The sequence below is a fragment of the Macrobrachium rosenbergii genome, chromosome 17, assembly GCF_040412425.1.
Source record: "Macrobrachium rosenbergii isolate ZJJX-2024 chromosome 17, ASM4041242v1, whole genome shotgun sequence".
NCBI lineage: Eukaryota > Metazoa > Arthropoda > Malacostraca > Decapoda > Palaemonidae > Macrobrachium > Macrobrachium rosenbergii.
This window is the reverse complement of record NC_089757.1, coordinates 1,102,126-1,127,355: the sequence shown is the minus strand read 5'-3', so window position 1 is coordinate 1,127,355 and position 25,230 is coordinate 1,102,126. Positions and strand designations below refer to the sequence as shown.

Here is a 25,230-nt window from a genome sequence, read left to right as displayed (position 1 = left end):
CCCCGGCCAGGTCAGGGCACGTCGCCCTAAGTTAAGTTAGGTAGTTAAGATCTGGGTAGGTCAGGACCTGGCATTATAGGATTGATTAATTGTGGGGTATCTGGCGTCACAACTACCAGGGTCACCGACGCCGTGGCATTATAGGAAAGGTTATGTCTTGATGTATGAGGAACCTGTCTTGGTCGATGGCTGGCGGGAATCAGGACGCGCAACTAAAGTAAAGTTTTACCTCAAATTATGTTACACTAGAGCTTTTATGGGCTCAGATGTAGGTTTAGGCTAGACTAAGGCTTATTTGTACAGAAAGTCTTAAAGTATTAGGAGCTGATTTTGAATGCTTTGTTTGCTCATCAAAAATCTAGCAAATGTTGGTAATGCGAGACATCGTCATGTAACCATTGTGTATGATTGCCGATATTTTCTGTCAGTGAAGCACTTAAAACCACTGCTAATAAATATTTTACTTACTTACCTAACCTTATTCTACTCAGTCTTATTCCTATAGTTCCCCACCGCCCGTCCATCAAAAGAACCTTAACCTAATTAATTACCTTAACCTACAGAACTGTAACTTTAGCTATTTCAGTCTTAGTATTACCACGACCACCTAAAAGAACTCTAACCTAATCCAAGAACCCTAATCTTCTCATCAACCTTAATCCACAATCCTCCCTTAACTATCACTAAAACCCCAATACTTCAGGTATCCCCCAACTATTGCCTTTGAGACTTCTTCAGATTGAAAGTCAGATTGCTTAGAAGTCAGCTGGCTCAACATCCACTAATATCCTTTTTCCTATTGGAGAGATCAACACCTAGTTTTGTTCCTTTGTTCCTTTGAGTCCTTTAAACTCTCCTCCTTAGAGGACTTTGTTGCTGATGATCCAGACGAGATTCTACTCTGTCCGGGTAGAGTGCTGCGGTACTATCCTAAGAGGACTCGACATTTTTGGCCTGAATGCTGACGACTCTTTGTTAGTACTGGCTCAACCAAGAAAGAGGTGTCCAAGAACACAGTCTCTTGCTGGCTTTGTGAAACAATCAAACAGGTGTACTCTGCAGCTGGCAAGGATGGCACCAGTACATTCCGGGCAAAAGCCCACAAAATCAGGGGCATAGGTCCGTCCCTCGCATTCAGGAAGAACCTGTCGGTTCCTCAGGTATTGAAGGCAGGGGTGTGGTCGCGCCGGACCACCTTCACTTCCTTCTACCTTCAGGACTTTGCCCACAAGTCCTTGGACACTTTTCCCTGGGTCCTGTGGTGGTTGCTCAACAAGTTGTGTAGCCTACCCGGCTCCTCTAAGAGGACGGGTAGTATCTTGCCCAAGGTGTTCGGCTATGAAAGAGAAGTGAGCGTGTGTGAGTGACTGGCCTCTTCCCCTTCCTCTTTCACCATCCTACACCCTCTCCCTGTGTGCAGAGGGTAGGTTGTGAGCTGTCATATGCTGTAACTGGCGACCGATGCAGGTAAGTGTCACATACGTAACCATAACCATTTTATTATCTATTGTAGATGTATAGAAGCAACCCTGCTTGTTTCTCTGGAAAGGGAGGAAAAGGGCCTAGCCATAAAACAAACCCAATGCTTATACATGTAGATTCATCCTAGGCCCTTTTCAAATGGTGTTGCTTTCTCCCATTTATTTGAAAAGGCCCAGAAGTCTGACAGTTGAACATGCAGTTCTACACTCTGTTCATGTCAGAGGCACGGTACTCTTCCTTGATTTACAGGCAGTCCCCGGTTATCACTGGGGGTTCTGTTCTGATGGTGTGACGATAAGTGGAAATCGCCAGTTACCAAAAATCAGCGATTTTCAGTCCTTACCGATGCCAATAAACGCTGAAAATCACCAGTTTTCGTCGCTAGACTAACGCTGAAAAACTGGGTCGCCGATAACCAAACCTGCTGATAACCGGGAACTGCCTGTGTTCCACCAGAAAGAGGACCCAGGTGTGGAGAACTACCAACCAGTTCAGAGACCTACTCAGATTCCTCCCTCCCAGGAAGTAAGTCTTCCTTATGCAAAGACCGACGGTTTGTATTTTGTGTAGGAAATGACAACTTTTCAAAGTAATTTGTATTTTCCCTAACTATAAAAACCTGGGCTCTTTACAGTTTATATGCCCACCTCCTGCTACCTCTCATTCTAATACTTGGGCCGAAAGGCAAAGTGAATGCTTACCATCCGGGCTCGTGCCAATCGGACAGTAGTTAACTACCTAATCACCTTGTTCAAAAGTTAAAAGGCCATTTCCAGCTGCGCTGAGGCATACTCCTCAAGTTGGTATAGGCTAGTTAGGAAAATACAAATTACTTTGAAAATTTGTCATTTTTGTATGTTAGGAAAAATACAAATTACTCTAAAAATTTGCTTTTTTACTTAGTTATATTGAAGTTGATGTTTTCTCAGTTATATTGAAGTTGATGTTTTCTCTCTGTTTATTTCAGGGGCAGGTGTTATTTTGTGACAGCTAATGGTGAACAAGTCTTGTCTGCTGAACAAAAAAACAAGGGAAAATGGGCACTAGAGCAGCAGCATGTGAGTATAAATTTATATACTGTATTCTGAAAATGGATTTGAAAATGTTTTCAGATTTGTGTTAGATTTTAGGTACAAATATTAGTCCGGGTATTTATTTTCTGCTCATGTATCAGAAGTATAGTTTACTCATCCTTATAGCATTGACATACATTCAGAAATTAAATGAGATCAGTTTGGAAGCTTAATTAATTTGATGGTGTCCACCTCACCAATAAAAGGTCAGTTAGTTGCACCAACAAAAATTAAGGGTTTTATAGTTTAAAGACAGTTGCAGTTTCCTCATGATGCTTTTGTTTATAGCACAAAGGTCAATACGGGAACATTGAAAATGGAACAGCTGAGGGACAACATCGTGCAGTGAAGCATGCCAATTAACTGTATCTTTCAATTTTATAATTATGGGTAGGGATTGTGTCGATCTATATGATTTTCGGTGCAGATAACCTTTCTAAATGGTTAAGGAAATAAGGAAATGCTTATGCTCAACTGCTGTCACAAGGTCAGGGTTCAGTTACCAAAATGACATTTCCCCTATCAGTTGCCAAGAAAAGAGGCTTGTATGTCAGCTTGCTTGGAGCTTTGAAAGTACTTAAGTTGACATTGTACGGAGGTTCAACCATTATTTAAAACTAAAATCTTCCACTGCTTCATGTGACTGTGATATAGTCCTCATTCACCCATCTTCATGGTTCTCAAAAAATATTTCTTGCTTTTGTTTTGATGGTATGAGACAAGAAGCTGTGTGGAACAGGGATAAAACCCCACAGTTGCTTTACAAAGTAATAGTTAAAGAGGTTGGACATAAATGTTGAAGAAAGAAACAGGGAATTGAGGTGAAGTAAAAGGGTGAAAAGTGGGTAAAAGTGGTTACAGATAATGGCCAAAATGGCACTGCAAATACTCATTAGTAATGCCTGCAGTGCACAACATTGTAGGGGCTTTTTATTGTACACAATTGGGGTAGTATGGTGGAAACAGATTTGGAGGTTATTAAATGAAACTCGACTTTCCTTAATCTAGTTTATTACCGTAATCTACAGAACAGAAACTTAACCTAGCCTTAACAGTAAACTCCCCCGTATTCGCAGTCTCACGATTTGCGGACACACCTATTTGCGGATTTCTCTATGGAACGTACATAGGCTATGTACGCATTTTTCACTGAAAATTCGCCCATTCGCGGTATTTTTCACTGAGAAATATTCATTAATTATTGTATTTTCATATAATTTTCATGACTAAATGCACTTTTTGTGATAAAACTATTAAAATACTCGGGTACCCAGGTAGCGCTTGAGTTACAATAATTCGATTTTGCGATGCAGTAAGCAATTAATACCGATACGACAATATTTATAAAATATTTTTAAATTTTGCGTGGGTGCAGGCAGCAGTGTACAATCAGGCAACGAGGGAGACCAAATTACAATAGACTAATTTCTTTTCTTCCATCTCTTTATCTCGTCTTGTAGTTAAAAAAGTGAAAGAGAATGATAAAAGTATTGTTAGTAACGTTATACTCTTGTGTAAATGCGTACAGCCATAAACAACCGAACGAGAAACTGTTGTTTTGCTTATAACCAAATTGGATAACAACAACCGTTTTGCTTGCATTTCAACCATCATACAATAGTAAACAGTTACCGAAGTTATAGTAGGTACAAAAACAAAGAGCTGGAGTAAGTGAGTTAGTTGCTGCTTTTAACCTCTTGTAACAGCTTACCCTCTGTAACCACTCCCCAGTAATAGTTGGATGTCAGTTTTGACTGACTTTAATTTCAAACTGGGAAAGACCATATAAGTTATTTATTAGTATGGTTGAAAGTGTTCAAACCACTGTAGTTATATGAAGTTTCACAAGCCCATGTGAGCTCATCAGTATAGTTCTGAACAAACAAATACATAAATGCTATTTTTTACAGAAACAAGTGTGTTTTCTAGGACCAAGAAGAGTACTGTATTGTTTATCCGTGTTATGAAATTCTAATAATTTGTCTCATTTTTACAGTCACTGCGAAGATTCGCAATTTAAACGACTATCATCTAAGGCTTCTACATGGAGTTCTACCAGCACCTTCAGGGTTGGATATTGCCAACACTCTAAAGTACTTTTCACAAACATTATTAGGTAAGTTGTTATGGTTTCACCATTATATAAGTTCGCAAACAAATATGAACCCTTGTTGTCTCTATGAGTATTACTTTTGCAGACTGCTGAGGGCACTTTGTGACAATCTTTTTTTTTTTTTTATTGTAGCCTCTTTGGCAGTAATTTGCCCTTCAAGGAGGTCCTATGACATGCAGTAACTACAATATTGTTAATGAATATAAGTTATAAGAATTAGTTTGAATTGTAAACCTCCTAACATCTCTGCACCCACAACATATGCTTTGGTGTCAGTGTAGGGCATTCTGAGAGATCAAGAGTAAAGGGAGCATGAGTGTGGAGCAGTTCAGAGGTAGTGCCCACCTCAACCATCCTTCTTTGTCCTCTGAGGCAAAACTCAAAGTGCATCGTGACAATAGTACAGTGGATTCCCCCACTCACTTCCCTTAACTGTCAGTTAAGTCACCTTGTTACCAAGTTCAACAATCATATCCTGTTTTTACTGAAGGGCACTCCTATATAAGAGGCTTTGGTTTGTAAACCAGTAAAAAATACAAATTACTTAAAAAATTCGACATTAAATATTTTGAAGAGCATTTGAGCTGAATCATGCTGTAGTCACCACCTGGTGTTACCTTTCCTGAAATGAAAAATTTTAATTGTGATCTTTTCCCCAAATACTTAGATTTGCTTTATTTTTTCGCAGGCGTGCTCCGTGAGATTCAGGAGAGGCCAATGGACATGTTACATCAGCGAAATCAGGATGTAACTCGCTTGGCCCTTTTTCCCAATTTAGATTACAATGGATTACATCAGTCCATTGTGTCATTAGTTGACATCATGTCACTAATACAGTATGGAACTCTAGGTATGCTCCCAATTTGAGAATTATTAATTTTTGTTACTAAAGGAATGGAAACCTTGATATTTTACCTTTGCTTTATTTAATATTGTAATCTACCAGTAGAGTGCTGAGAGAGGAAGAGCTATCCTAGGGAAGAGGGAAAACACAGCCTTACTTAATCTAATGGTGGCAATTAATTTATGAGTGCTAAATTTGAAAATAAAATATAACAAAGTTGTAGCTTAATTATAAGAAGTTATTTGAATGTTTGTGTAGTAAAATAAGATTTTCAGCATGTTTAATTCAGTAAAGTTATGTACATGATTGTTTTGTTATGTAAAGTAGGTGTGTAAGCTTTGCCTAGGCTATCCTGTTTGCATGTATGTAAATTCACATAATATATTGAATGCATACGGTATTGCACTTACCATAATGGAGTGATGTGTGATGTAGTGTTATACTATATACATATATTTTCTAGTCTGTCTGTATGAATGTGTTCAGGTGTGCATCATGTTAAGGTAAATTGCACGCTTACTGTGCGGTTGCATCTCTCTCTCTCTCTCTCTCTCTCTCTCTCTCTCTCTCTCTCTCTCTCTCTCTCTCTCTCTCTCTCTCTCAGTTATTCTTTATAAAGCAGAAAAAAAAAATTTTGTAAGGGGGGCAAGCAAATGTACAGTATGTTTCTGTGCACAGGCCCAGTGTGTTTTGTCTATTGTCTGTTGCATCAGTGTGAATTTTTTGTCATTAAATGGTTTAAAGCACTTCATACTACTGTCAGAGTTAAGTGAGCATAGAATGATGAAGAGTTTAAGATGTTATGAAGTAATTAAGAATAAAATAGAAAAAATAATAATAATGAATGATTAAATGACAGTTCAGGATACATGTATGACAGTGTAGAAGGCTTTCCCTCATTTAGTGGACAAATTCAGATACATTAATCGGCAATCTTTGGTTCCGAGGGTGCTGGTTAGGAGGGATTTGACTGTGCCTAATAAGAATAATTCTGTAGTAGTAACAGTGGTGATATTTTAGTAAATACTGTCAGTATTACACTATTATGGAGTTTGGATCGTTACAAGTATTGGTAGTCTATTGGTGCTTGGGTAAGTACAGGCAGTCCCCGGTTATCGGCGGGGATTTCCGCTCTGAGGGTGTGATGATAACCGAAAATCGGCGATTTTCGGCGCTTTTTCGGCGATTTGCTTGCCCCCCCTTACAAAAATTTTTTTTTTCTTCTTCTTTATAAAGAATAACAGAGAGAGAGAGAGAGAGAGAGAGAGATGCAACAGCACAGTAAGAGTGCAATTTACTTTAACATGATGCACACCTGAACACATTCATAAAGACAAACTAAAAAATATATGTATACAGTATAACACTACATTACTGCATTATGGTAAGTGCAATACCATATGCATTCAATATATTGTGTAAATTTACATACATGCAAACAGGGCTTATCAGTGCCGAAAAGTGCCGATTTTCGGTTATCAGCACCCGTTAGGTATGTATTGGTGCCAATACCCAGTTATTGGCGCCGATAAGTGGAAATCGGCGATTTTTGGCACCGAAAATTGTCAATCTTCGTCACTAAACAAGCGCCGTTAACCAGGGACTGCCTGTATTATGTTACCATGTATCTCAACTTCTCATATAAGACCCTAGTGTATATTTCAAGCCATTTTTTTGGAAAAACGGTGGTCATATGCTGTCAAATACAGTATTATTTTGGTTGATGAAGACAAACTCTTTGGGGATTTAAACCATTGGCCTGTGGTTTGCCCAGCCAACATAATATCCACTCGGCTACATAAGGGATAAATTGAGTGGGCATATCTCGCAATCGTAGCAGGATCACTGTAACCCATTCCCTGCCCCAGCAGCAATGAGTAGACATTCAAGTGTCATCACTAAAGGTAATGAGGTGAAGAATCCATTATAAGCTGGGAGTGTCACTTGGAAATAGAAGATTAAGTCAAGCGTCATAAGTGATACCTCCTTGTATAGTGGAATTGGTAAATAGTAAATGAAGTTATATTTGTTAGCACTTTATATACTCTTTAGTCTTCTTTATATAATTGTATAACATGTGACTGCAAAACAATAAGTTCTGGACATTGTTATTCATACAGGGACAGACATAGACATTCCAATAAATGATCCCTTGGTTCACTCGGGGACAGTTGTACAGACGCTGATTGAACCCTATCTGAATTAAGGCCATATCCTTTATACCGATAATTACTATACCAGCCCAGGGCTAAGTGTGTATCCACATGAAAACAACACCAGCTTGGTTGGGATTGTGCGAGACAATAAGAAAGGGATGTCTGTTTTCTCTAGGCGTATGAAGAAAGGCGACGCTGTTTATCAGAAAAAGGACCATCACCTTGCCATAAAATGGAAAGACCAAAAAGAATTCATTCAGCTGTCGGGCATTCGTACTGGCCAAATGGTTGCCACTGGCAAACAACACCACAGGACAGGAGAACCTATTTACAAGCCAGATGTTATTGTGTGTAGTTTCTCACTGGGCGAGTGGGTTCTGTTCTCAGCTAGCACTCTGCTGGCTACGAGTTCGAATCTCCGACTGGCCAATGAAGAATAAGAGGAATTTATTTCTGGTGATAGAAATTCATTTCTCGCTATAATGTGGTTCGGATTCCACAATAAGCTGTAGGTCCCGTTGCTAGGTAACCAATTGGTTCTTAGCCACGTAAAATAAATCTAATCCTTCTGGCCAGCCCTAGGAGAGCTGTTAATCAGCTGAGTGGTCTGGTTAAACTAAGATATACTTAACTGTAGACTATGTGAGAAACACGAGACTCATTGACAAATCTGACATGCAAATAGGCTACGTAGCATGGACCCGCTGAACAACGAAATGGTACAAAAAGGCCCTTCTCCACATTATAGTTGAATGCTTATAATTTATATAAGCTTGAAACAAATAAGTCCGTTTCTCTGAGAGACTTCTCCTTGAATGTATGTAAGCAGCTGTTGACCAAACATGGAGAATTTCCAAGCACTGCCTAGGGAGGAAGAGTAGTGTAGAGCCACCGGAAATGTCTCGTCTGGCACCCAGATAAGGTTGCCAAACCCACTTCCTGGATCACATTCCAGGAACAAAATCGAGATGAATCGGGCAAAGGAACTGCTTTGTATGTTCACACACAAAAAACACAAGAAAGAAGATGGGAGATTGTCTCAGTCTGGTGCCCTGCGTGTGGGGTGGCCTTATGCCTGCCATGTTTCAAAGTATGCCACAGCCAAAACATATTCTAAATAAGAGAGAGAGAGAGAGAGAAATGCATGATGGATAGATTTTCATACTTTTTGATTTTGAGTAAACTTTTTATATACAATTTTTTACACTTACGGGTATATTTCACTTTCATAATTATATTTTAATTTCTGAGAGAGAGAGAGGGAATTTGATTTTTTCAGTGCACAGTACATGGGATAGCTTCCATACTTTTTAATTTTTTGTACACATTTTACAAGTTTTTTTTTTTTACATTACTTTACGGGTAAATTTCTCATGTATAACTCTCTTTTTATATGTTGACATCAGAGAGGGTAATATATGATGGATAGATTTTCATACTTTTTTTATTTTGAGTAAACTTTTTATATATAGTTTTTTACATTAAGGGTTTATTTCACTGTTTTACATTATTTTTACAGGTATATTTCACTTTCATAATTATGCATGTTGATTTCAGAGAGAGAGAGAGGAAATTTGATGTTTACATTGTGAATGGGATAGCTTCCATACTTTTTATTTTTCTGTGTAAACTTTTTACAAGCTTTGTTTTACATTACTTTATGGGTAAATTTCTCGTTCATAATTGTATTTTTATATGTTGACTTCAGAGAGAGAATCTGATCTTTTTCAATGAATGTTGGACCGCAGGCTGGGTGCATTGACCAGTACTGGTTGTACTTGGTGTGGCACAGTCCCATGAGTGGGTGCCGGAGCAAATGTGTAGGACCCAAGAAGTACCAACACTTCCTGCAGCTGGACTGCCTACCAATTCAAAGCTTTAAGCTTTAGGCTGGCCAAAGGCCCTAGGGGTGTTCAGAGAGTGGCCATCCTTGCTTTCATCTTGGATCCATTTGAGTTCTGTGCATGCGCTGGATTACTGAGTCGACAGGGTTCTTTTGATGTCCTCAGAGGCACAGATATTTCAGAAAAGAAATTGCCTGCTGAGGAGTACTCCACATGAAAGGCTTTGGTTTGTATACTTTGGAAAAAATAGAAATTACTTTAAAATTTGATTATATTTATTCATTGTGAAATTTAAAATTTGGTTACATTTATTAAATGTGAAATTTCTTTTTAGCACTGGGACAATCTGTGTTACATACTTTGGCCTGCCTCATTGTGTTTCTGGAGCGTAATGTCATCGATACACTTCCCTATTTGGTGGCATCTATGATGACTTCTATCCCAGAGTCATTACATCAGCAGCTAATAACAACATTGTGTTATCACATCTTCCCTGTTACTGTTGGTGAGTATTAATGTACTTCACCTCTGTGGAATTACTTAGGGGGAACAGGAAGACAAGAGATATGAAATAAAAAAAATATTACTTACATCAAGCACAATGTACAACACTTGAATGTGAGTAGGAAATCAGTAGTACATGTATTCACTATACAGTATCTTGTCTGTTTTGGTAAAGTAGAAATCAACAAGGGCAATGAAAGTAAAATCAGTGATAACAATGGACCACATTTCCTGGAGGAAGGAGATGCATGTTAATGATTACAGTTCCCTAGTCTTTTACTACTTTGCCTAGTTCTTATAGGTCAGTTGTGGTTATAATAATGTCCTTCAAACAGATTTTTTCTAGTGTATAGTATTTATAATTTGCAGTAAGTTAATTTAAAAAAACTGAAACAGATGATTAATCTTAATGCTTATGAGTCCCATTTTTTAAAATTAAATATTTGCTGTTGTCTTTTGTTTGCATATCACTGTGAATACCCTGATAGACTTAAAATATACCAACTGTTATTTTATCATGATAAACCTGACAATCACAAATAGCTTTACTTTCGTACAATGGCTCTCCAGTTGCACCTGCTTGTTTGATCATGAAAGACAAGACCCCACTTTGCATACCCAAACCACCTGCAAGAGGACTCCATCATCAGTCATTCTTTTGTGTGTAGCTCAGAAGAGAGTGAAGGCAGTCACTCCAGATGGTGACTGCCTTGCAAGTTATTTGACATATTAAATATAAATTACAGGCAGTCCCCGGTTAGCGAGAGTCTTGGTTATCGGCAATCCAGTTTTACGGCGCTTTCTAGCGACAAAAATCAGCAATTTTTGGCACAGATATGTGCTGATTTCCACTTATCAGCGCTGATAATCGGGTATTGGTGCCGATATATACCTAAAAAGGGCCCAGTCTCCGGAGATCAGCGATTTTTGCTTATTGTCATGCCATTGGAACAGAACCCCTGCCGATAAATGGCGACTGCCTGTACTTGTAAAGGAATCAGCCTTATCTGGTCAATGGCCAATCCTGCAGGCTGACAGGTGAAGTCAAGAAAACCATCTATGCTGCACTGATCATTTGTTCCAACACGAATACTACCCTATGCTTTCTTATATGGAGTATTCCTTGCTCATTGCTGTGCTCGGCTCTTTTAGACTAGTCTTTGCGAAAAAAAAAATCTTAATGCTACCTGGAGCTCCCTAGGTTGACCCAAGCTGCCCTCCCATCATCCATTGTATTTCCAGCTGTCCTCGCAAATGGACGTGCTCTTATTCTCGTCTCGGCCATGTAGTTGTTTTCTTATTTTGTCCGTTTTTGGAGGTTTTCAATTACTTTTCTCCTAGTGTAGGAGATATATTTTCTTTTGTTTTCCATGTGAAGAAATTGCTTTCCTCAATTCAGCAGAGTTTCTTGCATTTCAAAGGATCCCCCACATGAGTGTTGGAACACAAGATCAGAGTGTAGTTGTTCACTCAGATGTTCATGAAGACGAAAACAGTGCTTTGTTTTCAGTTGTTTTGTTTTGGTGAAACAAATTCAATAACATGACTAAAACATATTAGAGACATCTACAATTGTTAGTGTCATTCTGTGAGATTTACTTTTTTTTTCTCGGAGAAATAGTTGGTGCAGTAATCACGTGATCAGGTCTTGTGTCTGTGTTCCCCCCAAACATTCGAGTGTTAGGGAACATTCTCTTTCTTTCAGTGGTGTTGGAAGAGAAAGGAAACCTGTACCAGTTTGTCTTTCTATAGTTAAAGTATTTTTTTGTGTACTGGGAGAGTTTTCCAAATTTTTGGGCGACAAAACTACCGTTTTAGGACCCACATGTTCAAATCCTAGTGCTGCGTTCCCTTGGGTTTCCTGAGTTTCTGTTCTTCCCATGACCACGGCAGAAAATGGGAAGACTGAGATACAGTGGTGCCTGGGCAATGACAAGCCTTGTGGAAAATTCATGTCGACGGTGGCTGTCTATCCTTATTCCATGTGTTTTTCATGCAGGGGTCAGGTAAGTTCCTGGGAGTCCACCTGCAGAGAGTGAGGATTATGGTAGGCTCCCCGTTGAATACCTTCTTACACCTCACTCCATTCAAAATGGAGATGGCCCAATCAATTTTGATGGCAATAAGGGAAGGAGATTTCATGGTCTCGTTGGATCTGCAGGATGCTTATCTCCACATCCCCCTACATCCCTCATCCAGGAAGTTCCAATGGTTTGTTTCCAGAAAAGTCACTTACCAACTCAGGGCTCTCTGCTTCGGCCTTGTGACAGTGGCCCCGCCCCCTGTATTTACCAGAGGGTTTCAACTGGTGTCAGAGTGGTCACACAAGAGGGGCATCCGTCTATGCAGGTACATGGACAACTGACTCATTCTAGCACCATTGGCAGAACACTGTGGGCAGAGGGGAGGTTAACGAGCCGTCACGTGCTGGACTTGTGACTGATGCAGGTGAGTTGTGCAACTGAGCATCCTTTCTATTATCTGTATTCTTTAGATCACTAGGCGCAAGCCCTACCCTCTCTTTAACAAGGGGAGAGAGGGCCTGGCAATAAATCAAACCCATTGATTGTGCTATACTGTATAGCTTTATTGTTGCCAACTCTTAGACTCAACCTAGCCTTTTTTAATTCACGTTGCATAAACACCCATTCATTTGAAAAGGTCCAGAAGTCTGACAGTCGAGCACACGTATGTTCAACATGTCAGAGGCAGAGACTTCTTCCTCTGCTCTACACGACCAGGAAGGAGGCCCAGGTGTGGCAAACTACCAGTCAATTCAGAAGCTTACTCAGATTCCTCCCACCAAGAAAGAAAGTCTTCCTCATGTAAAGACTGACGGTTTGTATATTGCGTAGGAACAAATGACAGATTTTAAAAGTTATTTGTATTTTTCCTAACTATACAAACATGAGGTCTTTACATTTACTGCCCACCTCATGCCACCCTTCATTCTAATAACTGGGTCAAAAGGCAGAGTGAGTGCTTACCATCTGGGTGGGCAGGACTCCCACCAGGTGGATGGTAGTTAACTAACCTAACCACCTTGTTTAAAAGTTAAACGGCCGTTTTCCAGCTATGCTGAAGCAAATTCCTCATGTAAAGACCTCAGGTTTGTATAGTTATGAAAAATACAAATTATTCGAAAACTTGTCATTATGGCTAAGTACAGTATACAAACCAGAGCCTTTTATTATAATCCCTTCTCAACTTAACCCCTGATGCCGAAGGAAAAGTGCTCAGTGATGGCAGGTGAATGTGGTGTTCCCCCATTCACCCTCCTACTATCAGTTAACCACCTTGGTACCAAGTTTCAACTTGCACTGATGAATACTCAGGCTCTGGATTGTATGCTTAGGAAAAACTCCAAACAATATAAAAAGTTGTTTTTAACTTTTAGGTTTTGAATGTTTGCATATTGTATAAAAGTCTGCAGTACTTATTTTAATTTTAGGGGCAATTTCGTCCGAGGGTGAAGAAGAAAATTATGCAGCTGCTTCTGTACCTGCTGTGCTCATGATGATCTTCCAGTATACTGACAATTCATGTGAGTAACTAGAAATAGAATGAAAATTTGCATAACTAAGATTTGTTGTATGATTTTGTTTTATTCATGTCATGGTGCTCCAGACCTTGCTAGTTTCAGATCTAATGCCATTAACCCTTAAACGCCGACTGGACGTATCATACGTCGACTAAAATTGTCTGTTGGGTGCCGAGTGGACGTACCGTACGTCGACTACAAAAAATTTCAACCTTTGGTCAACTTTGACTCGACCGAAATGGTCGAAAAATGCAATTGTAAGCTAAAACTCTTACATTCTAGTAATATTCAATCATTTACCTTCATTTTGCAACAAATTGGAAGTCTCTAGCACAATATTTCGATTTATGGTGAATTTTTGAAAAAACTTTCCTTACGTCCGCTGCGTAACTCGGGCCGAAAATTTCAGAAATTCTTTCGTCATTTTGTCGTAATTTTTGCACTGTTTTATATTAGCCGTTACATAAAGTTTTATATATGAAAATGTGCGCAATTTCATGTAAAATACAATAAAATACAACCCATGGTTGTAGCTTTTATCAGTTTGGAAATATTTTCATATAAATCGCGATAACTGCCAAAATTTCAACCTTTGGTCAACTTTGACTCGACCGAAATGGTCAAAAAACGCAATTGTAAGCTAAAACTCTTACATTCTAGTAATATTCAATCATTTACCTTTATTTTGCAACAAATTGGAAGTCTCTAGCACAATATTTCGATTTATGGTGAATTTTTGAAAAAAACTTTTTCCTTACGTCCGCGCCAGAAATTCTTTCGTCACGTTGTCATAATGTTTGCACTGTTTTATATTAGTCGTTACATAAAATTTTATATATGGAAATGTGCACAATTTCATGTAGAATACAACAGAAAATAACTCATGGTTGTAGCTTTTATCAGTTTTGAAATATTTTCATATAAATCACGAAAACTGCCAAAATTTCAACCTTCAGTCAACTTTAACTCAACCGAAATGGTAAAAAAATGCAATTATAAGCTAAAACTCTTACATTCTAGTAATATTCAATCATGTACCTTCATTTTGCAACAAACTGGAAGTCTCTAGCACAATTTTTCGATTTATGGTGAATTTCTGAAAAAAAGCCTTTTCCTTACGTCTGCGCGCGGTAACTCGGCCGAACATCTCAGAAATTCTTTTGTCACTTTGTCGTAATGTTTGCATCATTTTATATTAGTCATTACATAAAGTTTTATATATGAAAATGTGCGTAATTTCATGTAGAATACAACAGAAAATAACTCATGGTTGTAGCTTTTATCAGTTTTGAAATATTTTCACATAAATCACGATAACTGCAAAAATTTCAACCTTCGGTCAACTTTAACTCGACCGAAATGGTCGAAAAACGCAATTGTAAGCTAAAACTCTTACATTCTAGTAATATTTAATCATTTACCTTCATTTTTCAATAAATTGGAAGTCTCTAGCACAATATTTCAATTTATGGTGAATTTTTGAAAAAAACATTTTCCTTACGTCCGCGTGGTAACTCTGCCGAACATCTCAGAAATTCTTTCGTCACGTTGTCGTAATGTTTGCACCGTTTCATATTAGTCGTTACATAAAGTTTTATATATGAAAATGTGCGCAATTTCATGTAGAATACAACAGAAAATAACTCATGGTTGTAGCATTTATCAGTTTGGAAATATTTTCATATAAATCACAATAAATAGAAAAAATTTGACCTACGGTCAACTTTAACTCGACCGAAATGGTCGAAAACGGCAGTTGTAAGCTAAAACACTTACAGTCTAGTAATATTCAATCAATTAGCTTCATTTTTCAACAAACGGGAAGTCTCTAGCACAATATTTCGATTTATGGTGAATTTTTGAAAAAAAAAATGCGGAGCGTTACGAATTCTTGCATCATTTTGTGATAATATTTTCTCTGTGTTGCTTTGATCATTTTACAATTTGTTATATACCAAAATCATCACAATTTAGTGTACAATACAAAGAAAAAAAAAATAACCCGTTAGCTTTTTTTTTGTGCTGTCATATATTTCAATATTTATATATGATAATGATATTTTTTTTCATTTCTGATGGTTGCATACTAAACTTCAGGCAATCACAAAAAAAGGACCCAAAAATGAACTCTTAATCTTAAAAACTAAGCGTGCTGTGATTTAAAAAAAAAAAAATTTTTTCCGCTTCGGCGCTAACTCCCGAACGCCGCTGGCATACGGGAGACGTTTTTGTAAATAGAGGCTCGGCGTTTAAGGGTTAAGTTATGTGACATAACTGCTGTTAATTGTAATGAATAAATAATAAAATATGTGGAATGTCGAAGCAGATGATAAGAATTTAGAGCATATTAGACCCACAGGGGATTTTATCAATCATTAGGACTAAAAGAATAACTTGCTGAAGTATAATCGCATCTAAGAATTGGCAACACCCATTCAGCATGCATTTACATAATGCCAACTCCTCACCCTATCTATTTATGTGAATGGTGTGCCTTTAGAGTAACCAGTTACCATTATACAACTTATTTCTTTACTGACTCAGTGTACTAAGTTGTACAACTTTCTCTTTAAAGCATCTTGTCACCACCCATATCATTTGGGAAGAGGATGGACTCCAGATTTTATTTTCATGACTTTGGAATTGGGATACTATATATATGATTGAATACCATGTTCTTTTTTTCAAATTAAAACACATTGTATTATACTGTAACACAGTACCTTCCTCCATTCCACACACTCTTCGCTCTAGAGCTTGGCATGCAAGAATGATAACCAACCGAAGTGTCTAGCTATTGGTCTGCACATGCTCACTAGGAGTCTTTGTTTTTTATAATACAGTAGAACAATTTGATGTAACTGGAGAGCTGTGGAATGGAAGTTAGGTCATTTATGGTTGACGGGTTGTAATGAAAAACAGGATTTTCTCATAACACTTGAATTTTTTTTTTATACAGCTCATCACTGTCAGTTGCTGGAATCTTTGATGTCCTTGAAATCTGACATAGTTAAAGATCTTCTGTGTGTCATAGCATATGGCACTCCATCGTCAAGGCTTCCAGCTGCAAACCTCTTATTCTACTATTGGCCAAGTCTAAACCCTACTTTGTATGATCGTCGTGGTATACATATTAAATTCAGCGGTGAGTGGTTTTATTATTAATTCTGTATTCTGCACTGAACTTTTCACAGAGAATTGTATATCATGTAGATATTGCTTTTTAGGGACCTAATATAAGTTAAGTGTTAGCTATTATTCAAGGAAACTTTAAGGGATATTAAGGCCTGCTAGTTAGATGATGATCTTAGCCATTCAGTGGATTTAGTTTACAATTTATTTCAGGAGTAAGGAGAAATTGAGTCAGTTCAGTTTACATAAACATAAGTTATTTACAAAGCAGAAAAAACACACACACATATATGTGTATGTATGTATGTATGTGTATAATATATATATATATATATATATATATATATATATATATATATATATATATATATATATATATATATATATATATATATATATATATATATATAATTTATATATGTACAGTATATACACATAGTGGAACCTCTGATTTCTTACATAATCCATTCCAGAAAGTCTGACAAAGTCCAAATCATATGAAAACAGAAGCAATAATTCCCATAAGAAATAATGTAAATCCAATATTACAGTATATATATATATATATATATATATATATATATATATATATATATATATATATATATATATATATATATATATATATATATATATATATATATATATATATATATATATATATACAGTATATACTGTACACACAGTGGAACCTCTGATTTCTTACATAATCCATTCCAGAAAGTCTGACAAAGTCCAAATCATACGAAAACAGAAGCAATAATTCCCATAAGAAATGATGTATATCCAATTAATCCGTTCGAGACACCCAAAAATATTAATAAAAAATAAATATTATAGAGAATAAATATAGTTTTAAATACAGAAAACAATGAGAAATATAAATGACCAATGAAATGGATAAATGACCCACTGTATGAAAATTTGCCTTGTGACTCATGCTTTTTTGTTAGCCTTCCACATCACGCACAATTTACTCTTGATAACATTGTTTTTCTTGAACACTAGGATGAGTTTCTGAGTGATACACCAGTAAAGGCTTCACTTTGAAATCCCTACTGGTGTTTCCACAGAACAAGAGAGTTAGTCTATCCTTCATAGGCTTGTGTCCTGGCTGTGCATTTTCCTGCTGTGTGATAAAGAGGCCTGTTTTGTCACAATTGAAGACATGTTTGGGGGTGAATCCTTTAGCCCCTATAAATTTCTTGAATTTCTCAAAGAATTCTTTGGCCCTAAGTTTGTCAGAACTTGCAGCCTCCCCATGCCTAGGCATTTTCTTAATGAGATCTGCATGCAACAGCCTTGCCTTTTCGCAAACTAGCGCCTCCAAAACACTATCTCCCCCAACTGTTTTTCGTTGATCCACACCAACAACAACTTCTCAACATCTTTGACTATTTGCGACCTCTGTTCCTTTAACAAAGTTACCCTTTTCTCAACATCAGCTTCCTTGATATCTTTTTCCCTCGCCAAGATGGAACTGATCGTTGATACAGACTTCCTGTGGATCCTGCCGAGATCAGCCACGTGTACTCCACTTTTGTACTTTGCTGCAAGTTCTTTGTTAAATTCAGTCGTGTTTCACATCTTCTTTACTGAACTTTACTGAACTTCTTTACTTGGAACTTTCTGTGGCCCCATGGTGGCTTATTTAGCAGTTGTACTCTATTAAAAATCGTGAAATCAATGAACGCATGGGGTGATGCTCACTCAACGATAAACAGAGTCAGACTGGGTCACAAGAATGCATGGGATGCTTTGTTTGGGTGCTTGATGAGTGGCTGAGTCACGTGGTGGGCCCAGGATGGAGCATTTCCAGCTGTATGATATCCAAGTGGGTGTATAAAACTGGGGACAAAATTTTGATGGAAAAAGTTGACGAAAACTAAATCATACGAAAACAAGGGCATACGAAATCCGAGGTTTGACTGTATATACAGGCAGTGCCCGACTTATGGCGATGGTTCCATTCCAGCGGCACACCGTAAGTTGATTTGTGCTGTAAGTCGGTGCATATTAATAAGTAGGCATCGTAAGTGCCATTAACGGCGCTTACGGCGCCATAACTTGATTACGACGCTGTAACTAGATACCTATTCTCGTTGTAAGCACTGTAACTAGATACCTATTCTTGATAAATGTACAGGTATTTTCCCAAGAAAGACTCAGCTGTGCCAGAGGTTGCAATGCCAGCTTCTCCAGTCGCTGTTGTCCACCCACTGCCTTTGAGCAAACTACCAGCTACTCTTAGAGCAGCCATCTCAATGTGCAGTGAGCCCATTAGTATGACAAAACTGCCATATGTTTGTGGCCACTTCCATTGAATCTGCTTGGCCAGTGCAAACAGTGGCTGATCTACAACCAGAACTGGGCGCTGATTTGGATTTAAGTGATGTATGACGTCTCTGACTTGGTCCATGGCATGCTTGATAGTTGACACCTCGTTAAAATGGTCTCTTAGTAAGGGCATAAGCACAGACATATCCATGTCAAACTGCAGATCTTTCACTTGTTGAGCATTGTGTGCTGACCATTTGACTGCAACCAGTCTTACGCAGCTTTTAGATTTGGCTCTGCAGGTAGGGTGGGAATGTCACCCGAAGGAGGTATAGGGCACTTCTCCAGAAAAGCTGGTTTTACTCTCGTGTAGCTTTCTTTAGAGCCAGTTCTGCTTGAGGCTCTCCTCTTGCAGTACTCTGGAACAGAGAAATACTTCTCCCATGGAATGATGTTCTTGCTGTTGTTGTTTTTAGGTCGTGGTCAGTGTTAGGTACATCCTCAAGTGTGAACACGCTGTGCTTCATATGTGGTGGACACAATTTGTCATCTTCAACATACTGACCAATGACAGCTTCGCCCAGCTGGTTTGATATTTCAAGTATGCGATCATGAGACGGACAATCCATGTTCAAACAGTGTGTCCACTAGCTTGTTTTTTCTGAGTCCTTGAATACAGAGATAGTCCCAAATAAACAAATAAAGGTGGTTCTCTCTTCTTTGAGTGTCTGTAACTTGCAGCTGTGAGTTTTTTCTTGGAACAGCAATTAAACTGTAGCAATTGAGCCATTGCAAACATCAGCTTTAGACACACCAATTTCCATTTGTGCCATCTGTAGGCAAGACAGGTGACAAAATGTTGCATCTCTGGAGGGACAGTTGAGTTCAGGTACTGGCTATCAAACTTCCCACCAAATGAGCTGGAGCATTGGAGCATCTTTTTCATGAGTAATTCAGCAGTTTTTGAGATAAGTATGGCTTCATCGTAGTTTATCGTGTCTGAAGATAAACTGGTCCAGTGTCTTTTTGGAAAGCAATTGTCACGTCTCTTCCACTCGTATATGCCTCTACCTTTGGAGCATGGAACAAGATCCTCTCCTTCAGCCTAGTAATATTCACATTTGGTTCTGCTTCACCTAACTGAACAAGCTGTTTACAATATATTTTTGTTAGATCAGGCAGTCGGAATACAGTCACTTGATCAGCACCGGCAGCATTCCTACTTTCATGTAAGTAAGCAAGTAGTTCAGAGAAAGCAAATGGTTATCCACTGTTCTCCAGCCTCCTTTCTTCTGATTTTAAAGAACAAGCTTCCTTTTGTGGACCTATATAGCAATGTAGATGATATTTTAGCTCTTGGGCAACTACATTGGGGCCACTAAGCTTGGCTTGCAGTTTTCTGTCACTCAAGTCAGTGCAATCTCCTTTAGTGATAACACCAATCTGCGTTGTTGGTGCGTCTCAAATTTCCTTGAGTGTCCTCCTTTTCACAGATGAAAAAAGTATTCTCTTTTGTGTTGATGTGCTGCCTTTTGGTCCTTTCTTCGTTTCTGCTAAGACCCTCTGCTGCACTCTCTTTCCTTTTTCTTGCACTCTCCACTTTTGTGTTACTGAACATAAAGAAACAGCTGGGATGGTACTTTGCGTCATTTCTCTTTAGTGTCTCCGCTGTGCCAAGATTGCCTTCATCCAGCCTGGCTGGATTGATGGTTTTGGAAGGTCACTAAGTTCACACAGTACAGGAATATTCTTGTGCAGAGTCTTGTAGCCATTGCTGTTGGGGAAGCAATGGTAATCAACTTGTTGAAGTCTCTCCGTAGTGGCGTTTTTGCGTAGGCAGCACATTGTCCAGTCCATGTGGATGTGTACACTTTCCATATTCATACCTGCAAAATTGAAACATATATCAGACATGACAGTATGTTGCAATGTCTAAGGGTATTGTTATAAAAATAAAATAAACAGCCTTGAAAGGCTCTGAAACAACAGAAGTTCAATGTTATTTTTAGTTGTAAATTCAAAAACATTTATATAACTTAATTTTTATAGACTTGTAAAATAATAAATTGGTGTTCCTGTTCTACAAATGTCAAGTATGTGTGCATTTGTGTTTGAATGCATTTGTGCCTAGGTATGCTAAGTCAGCTGTAGTTTGGTGTGGCAGACACAGTGTTTATGTGACTGCTGATGAGAGAGGTTGTGATGGCCGCCATTTTTGATTTTCACGTAGGCAATCATGCCTGTCTTAAAGAGCAAGTTTTAAACTATAAGTGTGCCAAATTGCATGTTTGTATCACATTTTGAAGGTTTCTTACAGTATTTGATGTTTATCCTATTCACTAATATTCTTTGCCCAAGAAAAAAAAAATTGAAAAAAATGAGTGCTTCTGAGGTTTGAACAAATTATTTGTATTTACATTATTTTAAATGGGAAAAATTGATTCAGGTTGCGAACTTTTTGCGTCACGAACTGCGTCGTTGAACAAATTAAGTTCGTGAACCAAGGTATAACTTTATAGTGTACTCACATTTTACATATTTGTTTAAATACACAATTTATGCTTTCAAGTTAAGTTTAACATTGTATGGGTTTTTTAAGGAAACATTTGATTGTAAGAATTGTGATTATAGGAAAGTAACCATCTTTCATGTCTCTTACATTCACACTTGCATACAATGATGCATAGAATTTAAAATAATTGCTTAATAGTAATTTGATAGGAACAGCATACTGCTAAATTTTGGATTACAGTAGAAATGTATGCTCATTTTTTTACAAACACAGTTTTTACAAATTTTACAGTTTACATTGCTATGAGGTAGTTTTAGTGAGTTTGTGTGCCATAACTTGTTCATTTCTAGTTATCATACTTGGTTTAACATAGAGCTAGTATTTAGGAAGGGATATTTCCATTGTAATCTCATTTTACTTGTGTAAATAAATAACTTACAGTATGCTGCTTTATTAATTTAACTTAAGTACATAATCTCTTTTACATGATGTGGGTTGTTTCATGTTAAAATGATTCACTATTTAAATTTGCATTGTATAAAAAAGCAAGAATACCATTTTGAGATGCACAAAGTACCTTCTTTATCTGAAGACTGCATTTTCTATCACTTTTGAAAACATTTACAATTACAGACTCAGAAGATTTTAACATCAGCTTTGATTGCCAAAGTGGACTAAGATATTCAACTTGTTAAAATTGTCTTCAGTATCTGAGCATTTTACATCATTGCGATTTGTATGCAAAAAAAATCCTGTTGTATGACTCCTCTCCCATTTCATAAAGGCTTTTGAAAAGTCATTATTCCATTTTTTAAGATCTGAGATGGTGGGTAGTGTATCTTCATCGGATATTCAGGAAAATTCTCTCTCTTCACCAGTGAAAATGCCTTACCCATTTTCCACGTGGTGTGTCATGTGATTATTTTTCTTAGTGGGATGCACTGCTATATCTCACCAATTAAAAAAAAAAAATCTTGCAGTCTTGGTTATTATCACGAATCTGAGGGCCAAGTGGCTTTGTCGCCTTTCACTTTTTTGTGATTTTGTTAAGAAAATGTACAATAATTCAATTTCCTCTAGAGTATCTGGCCTCTTTTATGGTAGAATTTAAGCCTCCCATTGTGCAGTTGTGTGTTATCTACATCTCAGCTTGGGTTTGATTATGATTCACCCACTTTTGACAATATTAGAAAGACAGTGATTATAAAATGAAATTGGGTATCTTTCTTGATTTCTTAGAGACCTACAGGTAGTAGATGAGGAATGTGTTATCATTTCTTTAGTGTAGATTTTTGTGTGAAATCATGGAATTATATATATATATATATATATATATATATATATATATATATATATATATATATATATATATATATATATATATATATATATACATACATACATATTTATATATATATATATATATATATATATATATATATATATATATATATATATATATATATATATATATATATATATATATATATATATATATATATATATATATATATATATATATATATATATATTTTATATTTATATATATATATATATATATATATATATATATATATATATATATATATATATATATATATATATATATATATATATATATATGTGTAAAGCATTTCTGTAGTTAATTTTATTCATATGTAGATTCTCACTCGCCCTCATCTTCTTCTTGTGTAGGGGAGGCAATCAGAGACCCACATCCCATTGGCAAAGAATTTATGATTGATTGTTTTGTCTAAATTTTTTTTGTGAATTTTGAACTGTGCTCTTGTTAGTGTCTTATGAAAATTGACTTTTGAAAGCATCTCATCTTTTGTTTTTTTTTTTAATGGAAAGATTGACGACATATGAAATTACTGTTATATTCTATATTTTGGATATTTTCCTTGGGAAAAACTGAGGAGACCTTTTTAATTGAGCAGATATTTATCTGTTATCTAATTCTACATTTAGGGAAGAGATCAAACTGCGTTACAATTTTTTTTCAGTCATAATACAGAACTTCTGTCTCTTTATATTATATCCATAGCAGTGACATAAATAGTCTTTGTGGTATATTATAGTCATAAAATACTTTGTGAACTTAAAATTACCAGTTTAGTGATTTAGAATTAAATTCATATTTCCATTTGAAAGTTCCTATCATTGATTTATGTTTGAATCCGGACGAGCATAAAGCTGCCTAATTTATAGTTTTGTATTTTCTTACTAGTGCAGTACAGTATATGTTATTACTAATATGGGGTGCAGTATGCTGGAAATGCTTTTTAGAGTGACAGAAAACTTTTTTCTCTAATGAGATTACAATGGAAGATTCTTAAGAATGTTTGACTGGTGCAGAGGTCTTTCAAAGAGTCTGTTCTACTGTATTCCTATTTCTTAGTTTTCCTGTGATTTATTTATAACAGTATCTTTTTCAGGTGCATTATTTACTAAATAAATCTTAAGATTAACATTCCAGGTTATCTGAAAGGAGTTGAACTACTGAAAAGGGATTTATACCTTAGCTAATTTTTTCATGCAGTAGAGAAATAGAGTACATAAACTTTGTTTTTGGAACTCATTTAACTAGAGAAGCATTGAATTGAATAGTATTGGAAAAGCCTATCTTATCATACACTATATCACATAGATCACATGACCTCCACACATCACATAGTGCAGGGTAGAAATTTTGGCCCAGTATCAGTTTGCACTTTAGGTTTTGTTGTTTGGTTTCTCTTTAGTTTAACAGTTATTTTTATTTACAAAGCTCAGTCACTGGCATTTTTCTGTATGATTAGGATTACTGTTATGATGAATTAGTAACAAATACAATAAGCTTTTGAATCCTTAATGTACCTTATGAAAATTGCCAGTGTATGAGTTTTCTGTTTTTTATACAATATATCCTTCAGACTCATTCTCCTTTTTTATGGAATTTTCAATATTTTGAAAGATATGTAATGTTTGTATGTGTCAACACCTTTACATATGTTATAATTGGGTCCTTAAGTGTTAGTTTTGTTTATTAGAACCTGTGTTGATGTACAATGACTTGTTTGTTTGATTGGTTGATGTTGGCCATCTCCCTGTTTCACACTATGTTGGATGGGGTGTTCACCTTGATGTTTTTCATTTTTAAGTCTCTGTCATGCAGTTGTTAGGGTGCAACTGTCATTTAACAGTTGCTTCAATATTTGTCAAAACAGGTTCAGATTTTTGCTTAACATTTTTGAAATGAAATGTCCAACACATTTTGCACAAAATACATGGTCACTAAATTAAGGAAAACCATTTTGTGAAGTGAGATCATCTAAAATATTTGACTCCCCATATTTTTTTTTTTTACAGAACAAAAAGCAGTACTGTATTTAGATAATACTGTACTATCTGTATAAAAAAATGTAAAAAGCTGCATCAAACTATAAATATGGACTGTATAAGTGAAAGCTAACCTATGGTATTCTTTTTACTGATTATTTTACTAGGAATTGCAAATTGTTAGGTTTTATCATTCAGAATTAACTCTGGATATATTTACACAGTATACATGGATATATTTACACAGTGTACAGTATTTGTACCAAAAGTGGCATGAGTAATAGTAGATTGAGAAGCTAGAGGTGTAGTGACTAAATACCCGCTTCCTTAGTGAATGGCAGGGGAGAAGGGGTGGTAAGAACAATGATTAGGCGATTAAACTTTAATAGAGGAGTTATATAAGCTTCACAATAAATAAGGTTTTACGAAGG

General features: G+C 36.7%; 1 protein-coding gene across 12 annotated transcripts in view; it reads left to right on the top strand.

Moving 5' to 3' along the window:
* The window catches only part of unc79 (UNC-79 domain-containing protein), a 224,650-nt gene that overhangs the window by 517 nt on the left and 198,903 nt on the right, over positions 1–25,230 (top strand). For all 12 annotated transcript variants that reach the window (XM_067119369.1, XM_067119364.1, XM_067119371.1 and 9 more), the window contains exons 2-7: positions 2,450–2,540; positions 4,552–4,671; positions 5,357–5,518; positions 9,847–10,017; positions 13,468–13,560; positions 16,517–16,702. In XM_067119369.1, coding sequence (XP_066975470.1) covers positions 2,519–2,540; positions 4,552–4,671; positions 5,357–5,518; positions 9,847–10,017; positions 13,468–13,560; positions 16,517–16,702 — 754 coding nt within the window. In that variant the 5' untranslated portion in view covers positions 2,450–2,518. The remainder of the gene's footprint in view (positions 1–2,449; positions 2,541–4,551; positions 4,672–5,356; positions 5,519–9,846; positions 10,018–13,467; positions 13,561–16,516; positions 16,703–25,230) is intronic.